The 19,369-nt window shown below is 34.2% G+C and overlaps 1 protein-coding gene across 5 annotated transcripts in view; it reads right to left on the reverse strand.

The window, feature by feature from the left end:
• Positions 1-7,222: 7,222 nt before the first annotated feature.
• Positions 7,223-19,369, reverse strand: part of FBXL5 (F-box and leucine rich repeat protein 5) — a 58,484-nt gene continuing 46,337 nt past the window's right edge. For 2 of the 5 annotated variants that reach the window (XM_022566977.3, XM_022566978.2), the window contains exons 10-11: positions 16,264-16,412; positions 7,223-9,260 (exon numbers count right to left, since the gene is read on the reverse strand). In XM_022566977.3, the coding sequence (XP_022422685.1) occupies positions 9,184-9,260; positions 16,264-16,412 (226 nt within the window). In that variant the 3' untranslated portion in view covers positions 7,223-9,183. The other 3 variants (XR_002643639.3, XM_089911694.1, XM_089911696.1) reach the window with 3 other exon arrangements.

A 19,369-nucleotide genomic window follows, 5' to 3' on the forward strand; every position in this document is an offset into this window, starting at 1 on the left:
TTTCTACAAAATTCAACACCCATTTATGATAAAAACCCTGCAGAAAGTAGGCATAGAGGGAACTTACCTCAAAATAATAAAGGCCATATATGACAAACCCACAGCCAACATCGTCCTCAATGGTGAAAAACTGAAAGCATTTCCACTAAGATCAGGAACAAGACAAGGTTGCCCGCTCTCACCACTCTTATTCAACATAGTTTTGGAAGTTTTAGCCACAGCAATCAGAGAAGAAAAGGAAATAAAAGGAATCCAAATCGGAAAAGAAGAAGTAAAGCTGTCACTGTTTGCAGATGACATGATACTATACATAGAGAATCCTAAAGATGCTACCAGAAAACTACTAGAGCTAATCAATGAATTTGGTAAAGTAGCAGGATACAAAATTAATGCACAGAAATCTCTGGCATTCCTATACACTAATGATGAAAAATCTTAAAGTGAAATCAAGAAAACACTCCCATTTACCATTGCAACAAAAAGAATAAAATATCTAAGAATAAACCTACCTAAGGAGAAAAAAGACCTGTATGCAGAAAATTATAAGACACTGATGAAAGAAATTAAAGATGATACAAATAGATGGAGAGATATACCATGTTCTTGGATTGGAAGAATCAACATTGTGAAAATGACTCTACTACCCAAAGCAATCTACAGATTCAATGCACTCCCTATCAAACTACCACTGGCATTTTTCACAGAACTAGAACAAAAAATTTCACAATTTGTATGGAAACACAAAAGACCCCGAATAGCCAAAGCAATCTTGAGAACGAAAAACGGAGCTGGAAGAATGAGGCTGACTTCAGACTATACTACAAAGCTAGAGTAATCAAGACAGTATGGTACTGGCACAAAAGCAGAAATATAGATCAATGGAACAGGATAGAAAGCCCAGAGATAAACCCACGCACATATGGTCACCTTATCTTTGATAAAGGAGTACAGTGGAGAAAGGACAGCCTCTTCAGTAAATGGTGCTGGGAAAACTGGACAGGTACATGTAAAAGTAAGAGATTAGACCACTCCCTAACACCATACACAAAAATAAGCTCAAAATGGATTAAAGACCTAAATGTAAGGCCAGAAACTATCAAACTCTTAGAGGAAAACACAGGCAGGATACTCTATGACATAAATCACAGCAAGATCCTTTTTGACCCACCTCCTAGAGAAATGGAAATAAAAACAAAAATAAACAAATGGGACCTAATGAAACTTCAAAGCTTTTGCACAGTAAAGGAAACCATAAACAAGACAAAAAGACAACCCTCAGAATGGGAGAAAATATTTGCAAATGAAGCAACTGACAAAGGATTAATCTCCAAAATTTATAAGCAGCTCATGCAGCTTAATAACAAAAAAACAACCCAATCCAAAAATGGGCAGAAGACCTAAACAGACATTTCTCCAAAGAAGATACACAGACTGCCAACAAACATATGAAAGAATCCTCAACATCAGTCATCATTAGAGAAATGCTAATCAAACTACAATGAGATAGCATCTCACACCAGTCAGAATGGCCATCATCAAAAAATTTAGAAACAATAAATGCTGGAGAGGGTGTGGAGAAAAGGGAACCCTCTTACACTGTTGGTGGGAATGTAAATTGATACAGCCACTGTGGAGAACAGTATGGAGGTTCCTTAAAAAACTACAAATAGAACTACCATATGACCCAGCAATCCCACTACTGGGCATATACCCTGAGAAAACCGTAATTCAAAAAGAGTCATGTACCAAAATGTTCATTGCAGCTCTATTTACAATAGCCCGGAGATGGAAACAACCTAAGTGTCCATCATCGGATGAATGGATAAAGAAGATGTGGCACATATATACAATGGAATATTACTCAGCCATGAAAAGAAACGAAATTGAGCTACTTGTAATGAGGCGGATAGACCTAGAGTCTGTCATACAGAGTGAAGTAAGTCAGAAGGAGAGAGACAAATACCATATGCTAACACATATATATGGAATTTAAGAAAACAAAAAAAAAACTGTCATGAAGAACCTAGGGGTAAGACAGGAATAAAGACTGTGTCCTACTAGACCTACTAGAGAATGGACTTGAGGATATGGGGAGGGGGAAGGGTAAGGTGTGACAAAGTGAGAGAGAGGCATGGATATATACATACTACCAAACGTAAGGTAGATAGCTAGTGGGAAGCAGCCGCATAGCACAGGGAGATCAGCTCGGTGCTTTGTGACCGCCTGGAGGGGTGGGATAGGGAGGGTGGGAGGGAGGGAGACACAAGAAGAACGAGATATGGGAACATATGTATAACTGATTCACTTTGTTATAAAGCAGAAACTAACACACCATTGTAAAGCAATTATACTCCAATAAAGATGTTAAAAAAAAGAAATATTAAAAGGACTTCCCTGAGCTTCCCTGGTGGCGCAGTGGTTGGGAGTCCGCCTGCCGATGCAGGGGACACAGGTTCGTGCCCCGGTCTGGGAGGATCCCACATGCCGCGGAGTGGCTGGGCCTGTGAGCCATGGCCACTGAGCCTGCACATCCGGAGCCTGTACTCCGCAATGGGAGAGGCCACAACAGTGAGAAGCCCGCATACAGCAAAAAAAAAAAAAAAAAAAAAAAAAAAGGACTTCCCTAAGTGGAAAACAAAAAGGCCACAACTAGAAATATGAAAATTTAAAAAGCAAAAGCCTCATCAATAAAAGCAAACAAACCGTAAGGTAGTATATCAACCACTTATAAAGCTAGTAGTAAAATTAAAAAACAAAAGTAGTAAAATTATCTACATCCACAATAAGCAGTCAAAAAATACACAAAACAAAAAGATGTAAAATATGGTATCAAAACATTAAATGTGGAGAGGGAGGTAAAAATGCAGGGTTGTGAGAATGAATTCAAACTAAAAAAGATCAACATTAAACAATCACATATACCTATCTATGTAACTTCCTACCTACCTCATGGTAACCTAAAACCAAAAACCTATAATCAATACACACAATAAGAGAAAGGGATCCAAACATAACACTAAAGATAGTCATGAAGTCACAAGGGAAGAAGACAAAAGAAAAAAAGGAACAAAACTACCAAAACAACCAGAAAACAATTCACAAAATGGCAAAAAGTACATTACCTATCAACAATTACTTTAAATGTAAATAGACCAAATACTCCAGTCAAAAGACTTAGAGTGGCTGAACAGATTTTTTAAAATAAACAAAAAAGTAACTATATATATGCTGCCTGTAAGAGACTTATTTCAGACCTAAATACACACACAGACTGAAAGTGAGTGGACATAAAAAGGTACTCCATGTGAATGGAAATGAAAAGACAGGGTAGCAACACTTATATCAGACAAAACAGACTTTAAAACAAAGACTATAACAAGAAACAAAGAAGGATATTACCCAATCATAAAAGGGGTCAATCCAACAAGAAGACATAACAGCTATAAATATATATGCACCCAACAAAGGAGCACCTAACAAGGTGAAGCAAATATTAACAAACATAAAGGGAGAAACTGACAGTAACACAGTAATAGAAGGAACCTTTAACACCCCACTCACATCAATGAACAGATCATCCAGACAGAAAAGCAATAAGGAAACACTGGCCTTAAATGATACATTACACTAGATGGATTTTAAATATATAGAGAACATACTATCCGAATGAAGCACAACACACCTTCTTTTCAAGTGCACATGGAACATTCTCCAGGATAGATCATGTGCTAGGCCACAAAACAAGTTTCAGTAAATTTAAGAAGACTGAAATCATATCAAGAATCTTTTCCAACTACAATGCTATAAGACTAAAAATCAACTACCTAAAAAAAAAAAAACCAAAACCACCCACACACAAGCACATGGAGGTTAAACAATATGCTACTAAACATCCAATGGATCACTGAAGAAATCAAAAAAGACATTAAAAAAAATACCTGGAGACAAATGAAAATGGAAATACAATGATCCAGTGTCTACGGAACTCAGCAAAAGCAGTTCTAAGAGGCAAGTTTATAGCAATACAAGCCCACCTCAGGAAACAAGAAAAATCTCAAATAAAAATTTAACCTTATATCCAAAGGAACTAGAAAAAGAACGAACAAAACCCAAAGTTAGCAGAAAGGAATAATAAAGATCAGAGGAAAATAATGAGAGACTAAAAAACAACAGAAAAGATCAATGAAACTAAGAATTGGTTCTTTGAAAGATAAACAAAATTGATAAACCTTTAGCCAGACTCATCAACATAAAAAAAGAGTCCAAATAAAATAAAAAACGAAAGAAGAGAAGTTATAGCTAACACCACAGGAACACAAAGAATCGTAACAGATTATACTGAGAACAATTATATGCCAATAAAATGGACAACCTAGAAGAATAAATTCCTAGAAATGTACAATTTCCCATGACTAAATTAGGAAGAAACAGAAAATATGAACAGACCAATTACCAGTAATGAAATTGAATCAGTAATCAAAAAAACTCCCAGCAAACAGAAGTCCAGGACCAGATGGCTTCACTGGTGAATTCCACCAGAAATTTAAAGAGGAGTTAACATCCATCCTTCTCAAACTATTCCAAAAAACTGCAGAGGAGAAAAATGCTTCCAAACTCATTCTACAAGGACAGCATCACCCTGATACCCAAACCAAAGACAACACATGCAAAAGAAAATGACAAGCCAATGTCACTTATGAACATAGATGCAAAAATCCTCAAGAAAGTATTAGCAAACCAAATTCAACAATATGTTAAAAGAATCGTACACCATGATCAAGTGGAATTCATCCTAGGGATGCAAGGATGATTCAATATCTGCAAATCAATGAACGTGATAACCTTAAGAAACTCAATAATAAAAATCATATGATCACCTCAAGAGATGCAGAAAAAGTTTTTGACAAAATTCAACATCCATTTAAGGTGGGTATAGCTTGGAAAACTATAAGACACTGATGAAAGAAATTGAAGAAGACACAAATAGAAAGATATACCACACTCATGAATTGGAGGAATTAATATTGTTAAAACGACCATACTACATTCAATGCTATCTCTCTCTGTCAAAATACCAATAGCATTTGTCACAAAATTAAACAAATAATCCTAAATTTGAATGGAAACACAAAAGACCTTGAACAGCCAAAACAATCATGAGAAAGAAGAACAAAGCTGGATGTATCAGGCTTCCTGACTTCAAACCATACTACAAAGCTACAGTAATCAAAACAGTATGGTGCTGGCATAAAAAACACACAGAGATCAATGGAACAGAATAGAATCCAGAAGTAAATCCACACTTATATGATCAATTAATCTATGACAAAGAACGCAAGAATATAAATGGGAAAAAGACATCCTCTTCAATAAACAGTATTGGGAAAACTGGAGAGCTACATTAAAAAAGAATCAAACTGGACTACTTTCTCACAACAAATACAAAAATAAACTTAAAATGGATTAAAGACTTAAATGTAAGGACCCGAAACCATAAAACTCCCAGAAGAAAACACAGGCAGTATGCTCTTTGACACTGGTCTTACCAATAGCTTGGATATGTCTCCTCAGGCAAGGTCAATAAAAGCAAAAATAAGCAAATGGGGCTACATCAAACTAAAGAGCTATTGCATGCAAAAAAACAAAAAGAACTCTCAACAAAACAAAAAGGCAGCCTACTGAATGGGAGAAGATACTTGCAAATGATATATCTAACAAAGGGTTAATATCCAAAATATACAAAGAACTCATACAACTTGACAACAAAAAAACAAACAACCAGGTTAAAAAATGGGCAGCAGACCTGAATAGACATTTTTCCAAAGAAGACATACCGATGGCCAACAGACACATAAAAATATGCTCAACATCATTAAGTACCAGGGAAATGCAAATCAAACCCACAATGAGATACCACCTCACACCTGTCAGAATGGCTGCCAACAAAAAGACAACAAATAACAAGTGTCGGTAAAGATGTGGAGAAAAGTGAACCCTCATGCACTACTGGTGGGATTGCAAATTGGTGCAGCCCCTATGGAGAACAGTATGGAGAATCCTCAAAAAATTAAAAATAGAAATGTCAGCAATTTCACTTCTGAGTATTTATCCAAAGAAAAAAAAACACTAATTCAAAAAGTTATATGCACTCCAGTATTCACTGCTGCATTATTTATATTATTATAAATAATATAAATTTTTAATATAAATATAATTACTATTAATTTTATAACTATAAAATTAGCATACTTGTTTATATTTATAATCTATTATTAATTATATAATTGTTATATTGATTATATAATAATATAGTTATACATAATTTAATAATGCTATGATTTTTTGCATTATAATAGCCACAAGGTGGAAGCAACCTGAGAGTCCATGGAAAGATAAATGGATAAAGTACATACATATATATATATATATATATATATATATATACACACACATATATATATATACACACACATATATATATTACTCAGCCATTAAAAAAGAATCTTGCCACTTGAGACAACATGGATGGATCTAGAGGATACTAAGTGAAATAAGTCAGACAGAGAAAGACAAATATGACATGATTTTACTTATATGTGGAATCTAAAAAACAAAACAAAAACAGTCTCATAGATACAGAAAACAAACCAGTGGTTGCAAGAATGGAGGAGGGTAGGGGAAATAGGTGAAGGAGATTAAGAGGTCCTGTTATATAAGTCATGGGGATGTAATATACAGCATAAGGAATATGGTCAGTAATACAGTAATAACTTTATATAAGTTGAGATGGTTACCAGACTTACCACAGTGATCATTTCATAATGTATGCAAGTGTCAGGTCATTACGCAGTACACTTAAAACTAACATAATATTGTACATCAACTATATTTCAATGAAAAATAAATTTAGAAGAAATTTTAAAGCATTAACTATCCTTAATAATGGAACAGCAGTAATATTTAAAAATTAAATGCAGATTATGCCATCTCCCCATGAAATGGGTGGGGGTAGTGGGGGTGGTAGAAAAACTGTGAGTTTCCACATGCAATGTGCTCACATGTTGAAGTCAGTTTGGTTCAAGACTGCCAAGTCCTATTTAATGGTTGTCTAACATCAAGTGGCACAGTACAAGGCAAAAGGGGGGCACCTCCATTACCTGGAACCCCTGGGAAATTAGCTGCTCAAATTAATTAATTTATGAAGAATAACATTTAAGCCAAGTCCCAAAATATCATTTAATCATGATTTTTTCCATTAAGTATTATCAAAAATTTTACTCCCCAAATATTACACTGTTTTCTGATTACATGGGTATAAACTTGAGTACTCCCTTGATGACTTGGGACCTGGTTATAGATAACTAATTTTACCATGCAGTTGGATGGGAGTCACTCCAGAAGACTTATTTTAGTTTGTTTTCTTGAAATAGTCCCTGATGTCAACTTTTCAAATAAACTTTATTAATCACTTAAGGAAATAAAAGTAATGACAAAACAGTCAACATACAAAATAAAACTTCTGACCCTGTAACGGTTCACTAAACTCAGATTTCCTCTCAAGTTCTCTAAGGGAATCCAGAACGTTTTTTCCTTTGTGCTTAGGCCAGACTTTTAAAGGAGGCAGCTAGGCGCAGCAGTGCCACAAGGGGCATGAGGACTTAAGCTAAGAGACACAAACTTAAAGGGTAAGATGGTCTGCTTCTACAGCTGCCCTATCCTCCATACAAGAAACTTGAGGGGTTCCATCTTATATTTCACAAATGTTAACAGCAGTGGAATCAAAATGAGGAAACTCTTAGAGAAAAGTGAAATTTCAGAGTCATTAGATGTCCTTCCTTAGAGGTGATCTTCCCTCACAGTATTTAGTTCAAATGTTAGTTAAATTTAAAAGCAGAGTGACTTCTCATTTATTTTCTCGTCAAATGTTTCTTCCTTCATCTTTAGACAACTCTGTGTAAAATAGTTTTCTCTTAGCCTGAACTGAAATCTGTCTATCTATAGTTTATATCTTTCCTGCTCTTCCTCTTCCTCAATAAAACAAACAAACAAAAAATACCTGGGACCACAAAGAACATAATTGCAAGATTACCTCCTCTTCCACAGCCTTACAGATATTTATAAAAATAGATGGCATGCTGCTGACTATTCTCTTCTTTCTGACATAAATTATACATAGCATGACATAAAATTGACTCAATATGTGCCTTTCTGAATAACAGGTCTCCATTCCAATTATTATTTCAAACAGCAATGAAGATAAGCTTACAAATTCAAATTCTGACGACTGCACAATAAATTTCAAAACGACAATCCAGCTCAATAAAATCAGGTATCTGTCTAAAACTATTCATTTGTCAGAGTCACGATTTCATGGGAGTTCAAAAGACCTATTTAGTCCCATTTCACAGTAAAGTAACCCTGGATTGAGATTTACAACAAAATCAAAACACAGAAGAAATTACTTGGTAAAGTCCTCAAAGTAGATTTTATTTATACATTTCTTCAAATGACTGTGGAACTTTTAAAAACCCCTCCCCCAAATATGACAATTTACGGACAGTGGTGGGAACCAGGGGTCTTTGAAGAAAGCGAATACAAAGACACTGGTGCTGTGCCAGCTCCCTGAGCTAACACCAAGAAGCCAATTTATTTTATAATCTTAAAGAATCTTATATGTGGATATGTTTGAATTGGCCCTCTGAGAATTGTTCAAATAAAGGAAACATTATGGAAAGGAGACTGGTTTCCAAACTGTGCAGTCTCTGAAAATAAAACTTCAAAAATGTATGTCTGAAAAGATCTGCAAGGCTTGGTACAGTGTTTATCTATGAAGAGAACCAATAACCCATTGACTTCAAAACTCAAAATAATCTAAAAAATACTTTAAATGGCATGGCATTAGTGACATTTTTTTCAAAATATTTAGTTTAAAAGAAATCTGATAAAATTGTTCTCACCCTATGAAAAAGACCTAATCCCTTTCTAAAACAAAAATAGGATTTGCAAGAGAAACAACACTGTACAATTCACTGGTAAATTAAGATTTCCGAGGCTGTAAGAAATGGGGCCAAAACAAGTCACACTCAAAAAGGGATGATTAACACAAGAAATGTGCTACAAGTAAAGTGCATGAAAGGAAGCCTGCTCAGCTAAATGAAGTAGACAAAGGTCAGAAGTCAAGGGTCATTCGCCAGAGCGGCAGCAGGCTCGAAAACCACACTGCAAATTCTGGCATCCACTGGCGGTGTCAGCATGAGGACCTGTATGAAAACAGAAAAGTGTGAAAGGAGGAATTTCTTATCACACAAAAATAATCTTGCTAATGAAAGAAGTAAAACACTTTTTTTTTTTTAACTAGTAATACATTTGTAACATAGAAGTAAAATCCCACAAGGAGTGTATAAAAAATTATTCAGCACAAAAATCGCCAACAGCAGTTTGACTTTAACTAATATAGGTAAATGAAAAAGAAGAATGAAAAGAAGTAATTTTTTGGCAACAATCTTACAAAATAAAAAATCCAAGAAGAAAAGAGATAACCCACAGAACAAGACTGCCAGGATAACTTCACAATGGATTTCTTGTATCATGAACATCTTTCCTAGAAATATAATTAAGGCAAAAACAACCTTATCTATAATAGATAAGCTAAAAAATCCAGTATTGAGCAATTATAATAAATATTACATTCAAAATTTTTGTTAAAAATAAACTATGTAGATATAGCCTTAACATATTTGCCATATTGTTATTTAACATCTGTACCCAAAATAAGTCATGTGATAGGGTTAGGTGAAATTATCTTCCAGAATCAAATATGTAATGAATGAATAATTAAAAACATATCTAAGACATAATAAAAATTATGATCCAATTACAAAGAAAAGTAATAATACATTTGTGGAATAACTGACATTTTATTCCAATCACATTATGCTACCCAGACACTAGATTAAAAGATCCATTAGGGAACAAAGCTGAGAATTAGAAAGTATCAAAGAGATATCATGGCGCATATTCAAATGTCAAGTACTTTGAATGAATCACAGTTTTCATAAAGGCGAGCAAATGTGGAAAAAGACATTTTAACTATATTGAAGCCTTTCAGTATGTCTGCACCATGAACCAAGTTAATTAGTTCTTTCATCAATTAGAACCAAAATACTTGCATTTTTGATACGTAAGGACCACAAAAGTACATGAAATATATTTTTATTATAGAAAATAATATTTATTTTATCAAATGGATTATAATTGAAAAATCACTGGAATGATATCAAGACTTTAACTTAGAAAAATATATTAAATTAGCTTTCTTTGTCTTTTGAAGTAGCAATCCATTGCAAAAGAAGGCAATTATGCTAATACCAAGATAAGAAAATAACTACTTGCAAATAAACACATAGAACACACTTATTTACCAGAATTTAACTTTTTTTTGTACTCCTGTAATGGCAATATACAAAATACAAAGGACTAATTTCTTAGGATATACAATCAATGAAGTATAGCATTCATATATTTCACTAATGGAAATAATAATGTATCTTTAAGTAAGAAAAGAAACTAATGAACTTTACAAGCATAGTGGAACTGCAATAGCTTATGATTTCATTTATTTTCAAATACTTATGCTTAACTTTTAAAGTAATATAATGCCTGGGATACGGGGAGCATGTATGGGAATGGGCAATAGTATATGAAAAAAGACTGACCACAGGTTTATAACTGCTGAAGCCAATGATCCATAAATCTTCTTTATATTATTATGTTTATATATTTAAAATGTTCTATAATAAAAGTTTAAAGTCATTTCAAATATAAAATTGAATTACCACAAGCTTATTTTTTATTTAATCAAAATTAAAATCTATTCTATTTTGAAAATGAAAAGTTAAATGTGTCAAATACTTAAAATTCATAAAGTAGCATTTTTGTTAAGACTATTTTCTCTTAAGACACAATGCTAGTCATCTTAATCAAAGAGTCAAAATGAAATTTCTTAGTACATTAGAGCCTTTCTCCATGAGCCAATCTCCTACCTCACTATCATTGCCCTGCCCTGACACAGTCCCTGTGATGAAATGCTTAAACTGGTGGTTTTTGCAAAAACATATCTATCATTTTCTCAGTATATAATTCTATTCTAACTTTTTTGAAAGGGAGAAATATAAGGAAAGAGACATGGAGACTTTGGTACAATATTCCAAACTGAAACTCCCTACAATACTTCAAAATGTCTATACTCCTATTTTTAAAAGCACAGAAAGGTAAGGAAGAAATTTTATACTGCAATCACGGGCCTAGGGAAAAATCATAAGCGATGGCTGAAAGCAATCAAAGTAAAGTATGCTACTGGTTTTCAAGAGAGAAAATTAAATGGGAGCCTCAAAGGAGCCAATTGGATCAAGGAATCTAATCAAAAGATTCATGTTTTTCCAAACACAGGCATACTTCATTTAATTGTGCTTCACTTTATTGCACTTTGCAGATACTGCATTTTTTACAAACTAAAGGTGTGTGGCAACCTTGCACTGAGCAAGTCTATTGGCACCATTTTTCCAACAACATTTGCTCACTTCTTGTCTCTCTGGAACATTTTGGTAATTCTCACAATATTTCAAGCTTTTTCATTATTATTATATTTGTTATGGTCATCTGTGATCAGTGATCTTTGATGTTACTACTATGACTCACTGAAGGCTCAGATGATGGTTAAAATTTTTTAGCAAAAAAGTATTTTTAAATTAAAGTATGTACGTTGCTTTTTTTTAGACAATGCTTTTGCACTTAATAGACTACAGTACAGTGCAAACATAACTTTTATATACAGTGGGAAACCAAAATATTCACGTGTCTCACTTTATTGCAATATTCACTTTATTACGGTGGTCTGGAACCAAACTCACAATATCTCCGAGGTATGCCTGTACCACACAGTTTTTCACCAACCTCCCCAAAAAAAGAGGCTCAGGATCCTCAGTCTCCACTCTGGTGACCTGAGTCACTTTTTGCTCTCAAAGTCTAAGGGATGGAAGTGGGGATAATATGGGAAGAAAAATGTAGGAATAAAAATATGTGTCCTATATTAGGTAGAAAGTAACCCTATCCTGATATCTGTCAGCATCTCCTTATTCATCACAAAACAAAGTTCACGCTCATATTGCTATAAAATGTGCTCCCTTTCTCAGATACACACCAGAATATCTTAGTTTCAATGGAAATCTAAGGGCATAAATTGTACTTAACCAACAACTGTAATACTAACTACCTCAAAACTACAATCCCATCATAAGGTGAATGACATTCCAGGTGACTGATCCTAAAAATCCATAAAAGTGGTATCATCCATGAATGGGTTTTATTTTGTTGAAGGCCTAGGGCAAAGCAAAAGTGAAGACAACCGCTGTTTGTAAGTTAGTTTCATACTGTAGAAAACAGGGGAGAAAGCAATTTCCAAAGCATGGAAATCATAAGCAATGTTAACAGTTAAGACCCTTAAGCATCACAGAAGGACTATTTAGAAAAGGGAATAAATGGACAACAGAATAAACAGGCAACAGAAAAAGTGAGGTAGAATTGGAAAGAAACATGACTAAGATATGTTGGGTTGCCAAGTAACTCAATAGACAGCTGTGCTTCCACAGACACGGAATTTCAAAGGTAAACATTTGACTTATCACCAGTAAATGTCAATCTTGATATGAGATAATAAACCCAATGGTTGTAACAGATGAGGGCTAAATTACGGTAAAGCATAATAAAACAGAAAAATAATATTTGCATAATCATTAAATAAAATCTTTAAATGCATGGTAAAAATAAATTTTGTAAGAGAGCATTTTTAAAAATATTAGTTAAGAAGAGCTATAATGGTAGCTATTGTTATTTTCCCAAATTTTTATTACTGAATTGTTTGTTTTTCCTAGATTTTAAGCATATTACTTATGCTGTATATCTGCACTTACCTTCACTTACCTTTAATTCCTCTTTAACTTAAATTAGAAACATAAGAGAGCAAATCATCTGAAACTGTGTCACCTACTATGATCTAATCTATCTTAATTCATAAATTAAACATACATTGAAATGCAAATCAGTACAACAAGTTTATTTGCTATCATTGCTCAAATGTTCTTCAGAGCTCTAAAACTAGGCAATTCCATCTAACACTTCTTAAATGACAAGGAATTTTTTAAATGTTATGGTTAAGAAGCCTTTTTTTATACTTAAATCTTAACTTTTTTATCAATCAAATAACAAATTTAAATGTCATGAAAGAATCATTAAGAATAAAAATGGCATTTTATGTTAATGCTTAGTATAGTGTCTTGCTCACAGCAGACACTGTTTGAATATCTGATTACTAATTTATCTTCTCCAAAATCTCTGCTAATGCTTAGGAAATAGAAAATTTTGTTTTACTTAGCACTTTTTAGTTAATGAGTATTATTTATCAGCATTTACTTCTTTTAGTTAGTAACCTGGTAGTTAACTATGTAAACTCTCTTTTGACAAAATACATTTTTAGTTAAGTGTTACTCTCAAATATTAAAATATAATGTGTCACCTAAATATGCTCCCTATTAGTTTAAGAACATGTATAAAAATATTGACTACTTTCAGAAATAATAAAAATAATAAAAAGGGAGCTAAATATTTATAGTCACTAAGTATTTGTACAAGTTTAATTATAATAAAAGATACTGGATGAATCCTGTGTCATCTTGCAAAACTGGATACAATGCAACTTTATTCTAACACTTTCTAGTGTCCATATGGCCTTTTAAGGAAAAGATTGTATCAGGGCATTGCTTTATGAGCAACTGGCTGGAACTCTGGAACATAAGTTCACATGACAAGTCACCCTGTAAACTTTAAAGGATTTCCATTTCCCCCAAATCATGCTTTAAGAAGCTGTAAAAGGAGACTTGGTATTGATTATACAAGCACGGTCAATTTCCTTTCAAACATTTTAAAGTCAGATATATTCATTAAAATTCATTTATTGAAAACTACCACTCATTTATCAAAAAAAACTTAACATTCAACAAAAAGAATGTAGCAGCTCCTTTGGAACACTTTAATATTTATATATTCAGAACCAGTCAAGATGAAAGGAATTCTAACATACTAACAAAGTGCAAAAGTTTTTAAGTATTTAACTTTATCCCAACACCTAAATTATTTCAAGAAGTTTTTTTTAAAAAGACACACACACACAAAAGTAGTAGGCAGATCATAAAAATGAAGTGAAACCCAATCCCCCCACCAATCCAATAACATCTATATACCCCAAAATAAGTATAACAAATTAGGTTCTGAGATTTATTCCCACCAGCATAACCTATGCTGAAATCAGTGTAGACAATTCAAATGCAACCTACCAATAAGGTGTTTTTCTTACAAAAAATAATTGCTTACTGATTACTTTTCATAATATATCCTATAAGCCTTAGTAAGTACAACAGTGAACCCACAATGACATAACCGTGTATTAAAAATATATATATCTTTACTGCATCCCCAAAAGCAGCAAGTGCTGCACTGTAGCACTCACACCTTCTTTTGTACACTTCGCAGGTTGCAACTAAAATGACATTAATTTTCCCCACTCCTTCTTATACACTAAAGGCAACAGAGAGCAAAGAAATGCTTGAAGTTAGTGTTGCTATTTCAAGAACATGGGAGGTCATCTCCTGCATCACCAATGTGATTCAAGAAACAAAAGAGCTGCTATCTCCTGTCTCTTCATATACATTTTAAGAAAAATCTAATCTCTGAGAAACGGCAGATTTGCTAACTTCTCTGCCTACTGGTATGTCGTTAAAGAAGATACTATTCCTCTAGTCTTGCTGGCGTCTGTCAATTTTTCTGCCTGAGAGACTCCGTTTATCTTCCCATGATCTTAAGATGAACTGGACTCTCAAAAATAACAATACATGGGCTTCCCTGGTGGCGCAGTGGTTGGGAGTCCGCCTGTTAATGCGGGGGACATGGGTTCGTGCCCCGATCCGGGAAGATCCCACATGCCACGGAGCGGTTGGGCCCATGAGCCATGGCTGCTGAGCCTGTGCACCAGAGCCTGTGCTCCGCAACAGGAGTGGCCACAACAGTGAGAGGCCCACGTACCGCAAAAAAAAAAAAACAAAAAAACAAAAAAACATGATGTAAAAAGACACAGTAGAATCTGAACCATGTAAATTTTTTCCAATTATAAATACAGGAGGTTGACTTCCTTACTAATAATTGAGGAGCAGCTTTTTATGCTTCAGGACTTCAGTCTCTACCAGTGATTATCAAATGCCCAAAAGGGCACTGAACGTACTTTGAAAAAGCACATTAAACAGTCCCATTGCAGGGCAGGAATAGGCTTAAAAAATAAAACAAGGGGCTTCCCTGGCGGCACAGTGGTTGAGAGTCCGCCTGCCGATGCAGGGGACACGGGTTTGTGTCCCGATCTGGGAAGATCCCACATGCCGCGGAGCGGCTGGGCCCGTGAGCCATGGCTGCTGAGCCTGCGTGTCCGGAGCCTGTGCTCCGCAAGGGGAGAGGCCACAACAATGAGAGGCCCGTGTACCGCAAAAAAATAAAGAAAAATAAAACAAAATAAAACAAAAAAATCAAGAAATGTTTACCTGATGATTGTTAAAAGTAGGTTCAGGGTTCAATCTCCATAATACTATAGGAATTTTAATCGCATTTAAGGCACCTCAGCCTCTTCCCAATACCACACTCACCATTCTCCTCAATCTTCCAAGAGATTTATTTGGAACCAGATTCAGGGTCCCTGAGGAGTTCACATTACCGAAGTCCTCCTTTTTCTACTACATTATGAAGTTTTCTTGTCCTACAAGAAAACTAACTCTAACATCCCTAAGAATTAGGTGTATCTAGAACAGCAATACGCTGTATTGTTAATGAGTGCTCTTTCACTCTAGAGGAATTTCCCAAAATTTTATAAGAATTTTAGTAATTCTATAAAAACTTGTCTCTTTGGATTGATTAAACTATTACATATTTCTAAAATCTGGCAGAATGGATAGTTGAGATATCTCTCCAAAAGAAAACTTATCTTTAGAAAGATAAGAAAATTTATCTTTAGAAAGATAAGAAAACTTATCTTTCTGACTAAACCTGAAAGTAAAAATGTTTGGTAATTAGAAATCTAGAAAACAAAATAGAAACCCTAAGAATTTTCAGAACTGTTAAAAATTTTTAAATCAACTCCTCCAAAATTATCCCATTGTTAAAAGGCATTACCGTTAATGTTGTCACAGTAGTAAAAGTATTCATCATTTAGAGAAGGACATGCTGAAACCAAATCCTGCAGGCCTGCACCAGTTACAGTAAGACAACCAGAGAGATTAAGGTGCTCCAAATAAGGTAGCCCTCCTCCCAGAGTCAAAACCCTGTAAGAGAAGCAATTCAACAATTAGAATATATTAACAATTAAAATGTATTGTAAAATCTATGAAAACTTATGTATTCCTATGGCCCAATGGACTATTAACAGACCTTTCAATCTGGTAATGAAAAATTAAAGTATCTCTATAAAACATGACAACTAACTTCATCCTTAGGCAGGATACATTTCACAGAGACATTTCTGAAGACATTCAATAAACAAGTCTATGAAATGTTCTTTATAAGAACATTACAGTAACTCAATTCTTACAGGAAGGAAGTAATGAATCCTGGAATTGTCATCTTCACTCTCCTACTAAACTAAGTAAAAATTATCAAGAAAATTACTAAACAGTTTGGCAGTTCCTCAAAGAGTTAAAGAATCAGCATATACCCAAGAGAAGTGAAAACATATGTTCACAGAAAAACTTGCAAACAAATGTTCACAGCAGCATTATTCATAATATCCAAAAAGTGGAAACAATCCAAATGTCCACTAATCAATGAGTGGATAAACAAAATTTAGTATAAATATCATGTAGCCATAAAGAACTGATACATGCCACAGCATGCATGAACCTTGAAAATACTGTGCTAAGTGAAAAAAATCATACACAAAAGACCACATACTATGTAATTCCACTTATATGAAATGTCCAAAATAAGCAGAATAGACAGACAAAGTAAATTAGTGGCTACCAGGGGCTGGGGGCAAAGAGGAATGAAGAATGACTGCTCATGAGTAAATGGTTTCTTTTTGGTTTAATGAAAATGTTTCTAATTTGATAGTGGTAATGGTTGCCAACCTTATAAGTATACTAAAACCACTGATTTGTACCCTTTAAAAGAATGAATTTAATGTGAATTTCATTTCAGTAAAAATGAAAGCATTGCTTTTCATGGCATACCCTAGAAGAATTTTAAAAAACAATTTACATAAAAAGAATAAAATGAGAAATTGACTGAAATGACAATGGCAGAGCTGAAAAATATCAAGAGCAAAACTGAGACCATCAATTTTCTCTATAGAACAGCAAAAACTGGGAAAACTAGGGACAGTATCTTGACAGCACTATCCAAAAACTAATAATACAATAAATTTAGTAAAAAAACAAATAGCATGATTATGCAGATACATGGAAATTAGGAAGTAAAGCTAAGTAAAAGTATGTAAACTACTGAGATTAGAATAAACTATGGAAATATTTATATATTCAGTGACAGGCACTGATGGACAAAGATCAGTACATACATTTTAATGTTTTGTCATTGCATGTTTACAAGAAAAACCTGGCCTATCAAAAAGAGCTTATCAAGACCCTAATACACGTGAGAGATTTAAATGCATACTTCTCCTTATATTTTGACTGAAAAAGACTGACTTTTTCTTAAATCATAGATTCCCTGATCCATTCCTACAGTTTAAATTAGTAACAGTGGCAGTTCAGAACTTCAGTGGCTTGACTGGGCCACAGTAATTACAAATAGACATCTTTAAAGGAAGACTTTTGTTTAAAGTTTATTGATTCTTTTTTTCCTATAAAGTTGAATAGCTCAGAATAAAAAATAAAACAGCTTCTAAAAAGTGGTCTAAAAGATCTCAGAAGGTATCTCAATGCAGAAACTGCTACATGTTCTAAAACTTACAAATTTTCAGTACACTGAGGACAGACTGCATGGAATGTAAAACTTTATATCACAAATACACTTGAGTAAACTGTATATGCATTCACTGAGTCTAGTGGGATATCAAACAAGACAAAAGTAAACAAGCAGTTATAATATCATATGATGAATGCTCTCCTGGGAACGTATTTAAGGGCCTTGGTGGAGGGAGGGGGACAGGGGTCACAAACGGTTTCCCTTAAAAAGTGACGTTTAAACTGGAATGGAGGCAGAAATGAACAGAAGTTAGCCAATAAACGTTTGTTAGAGAGACAGCAAATGCAAACGTATGAAGACAGAGAAATACAGTACAGGCATACCTCAGAGATATTGCAGGTTGAGTTCCAGACCACCACAATAAAGTGAGTATCACAATAAAGCAAGCCACACAATTTTTTTGGTTTTCTGGTGCATATAAAAAAGTTAGGTTTACATTATACTGTATTCTATTAAGTATGCAATAGCAGTATGTCTAAAAAACTATATGCATACCTTAATTTAAAATACTTTATTTTATTGCTAATTGCTAAAAATACTTATTGTATCATCTGAGCCTTCAGCAGCAAGTCATAATCTTTTTGCTGGTGGAGGGTCTTGCCTCCATGTTGACGGCTGCTGACTGATCGAGGTGGTGGTTGAAGGCTGGGGTGGCCGTGGGGGTTTCTTAAGATAAGACAACAATGAACTTTTTTTTGCTGCATTGACTGACTCTTCCTTCCACGAATGATTGCTCTGTAGCATTTTACCCTACTTCTTTCAAAATTGGAGTCAATTACTTTCAAACCCTGCCACTGCTTTAACAATTAAGTTTATGTAATATTCTAAATCTTTTGTTGCCACTTCAACAGTCTTCACAGCATTTTCACCAGGAGTAGATTCCATCGGAAGAAACCACTTTCTTTGTTCATCCATAAGAAACAACTCCTTATCCATTAAAGTTTTATCACGGATATAATTCAGTCACATTTTCATACTCTACTTTTAATTCTAGTTCTCTTGCTATTTCTAACCTGCAGTTACTTCCTCCAGTGAAGTCTTGAACCCCTCAAAGTCATTCATGAGGGTTGTAATCAATTTCTTCTAAAATCCTGTTAATGTTGATATTTTGATATGTTCCCAAGAATCACAAATGTTCTTCATCACATCTAGAATGGTGAATCCTTTCAAGAAGATTTTCAATTTACTTTGCCTAGCTCAGAGGAATCACTACCTAAGGCAGCTACATAGCCTTACAAAATATATTTCTTAAATAGTAAGACTTGAAAGTTGAAATGCCTCCTGGATCAATGGGCTGCAA

Source organism: Delphinapterus leucas, chromosome 5 (assembly GCF_059928025.1).
Source record: "Delphinapterus leucas isolate spDelLeu-1000000601 "Yukka" chromosome 5, BTC_Dleu_Yukka2, whole genome shotgun sequence".
In the NCBI taxonomy this organism is placed as follows: domain Eukaryota; kingdom Metazoa; phylum Chordata; class Mammalia; order Artiodactyla; family Monodontidae; genus Delphinapterus; species Delphinapterus leucas.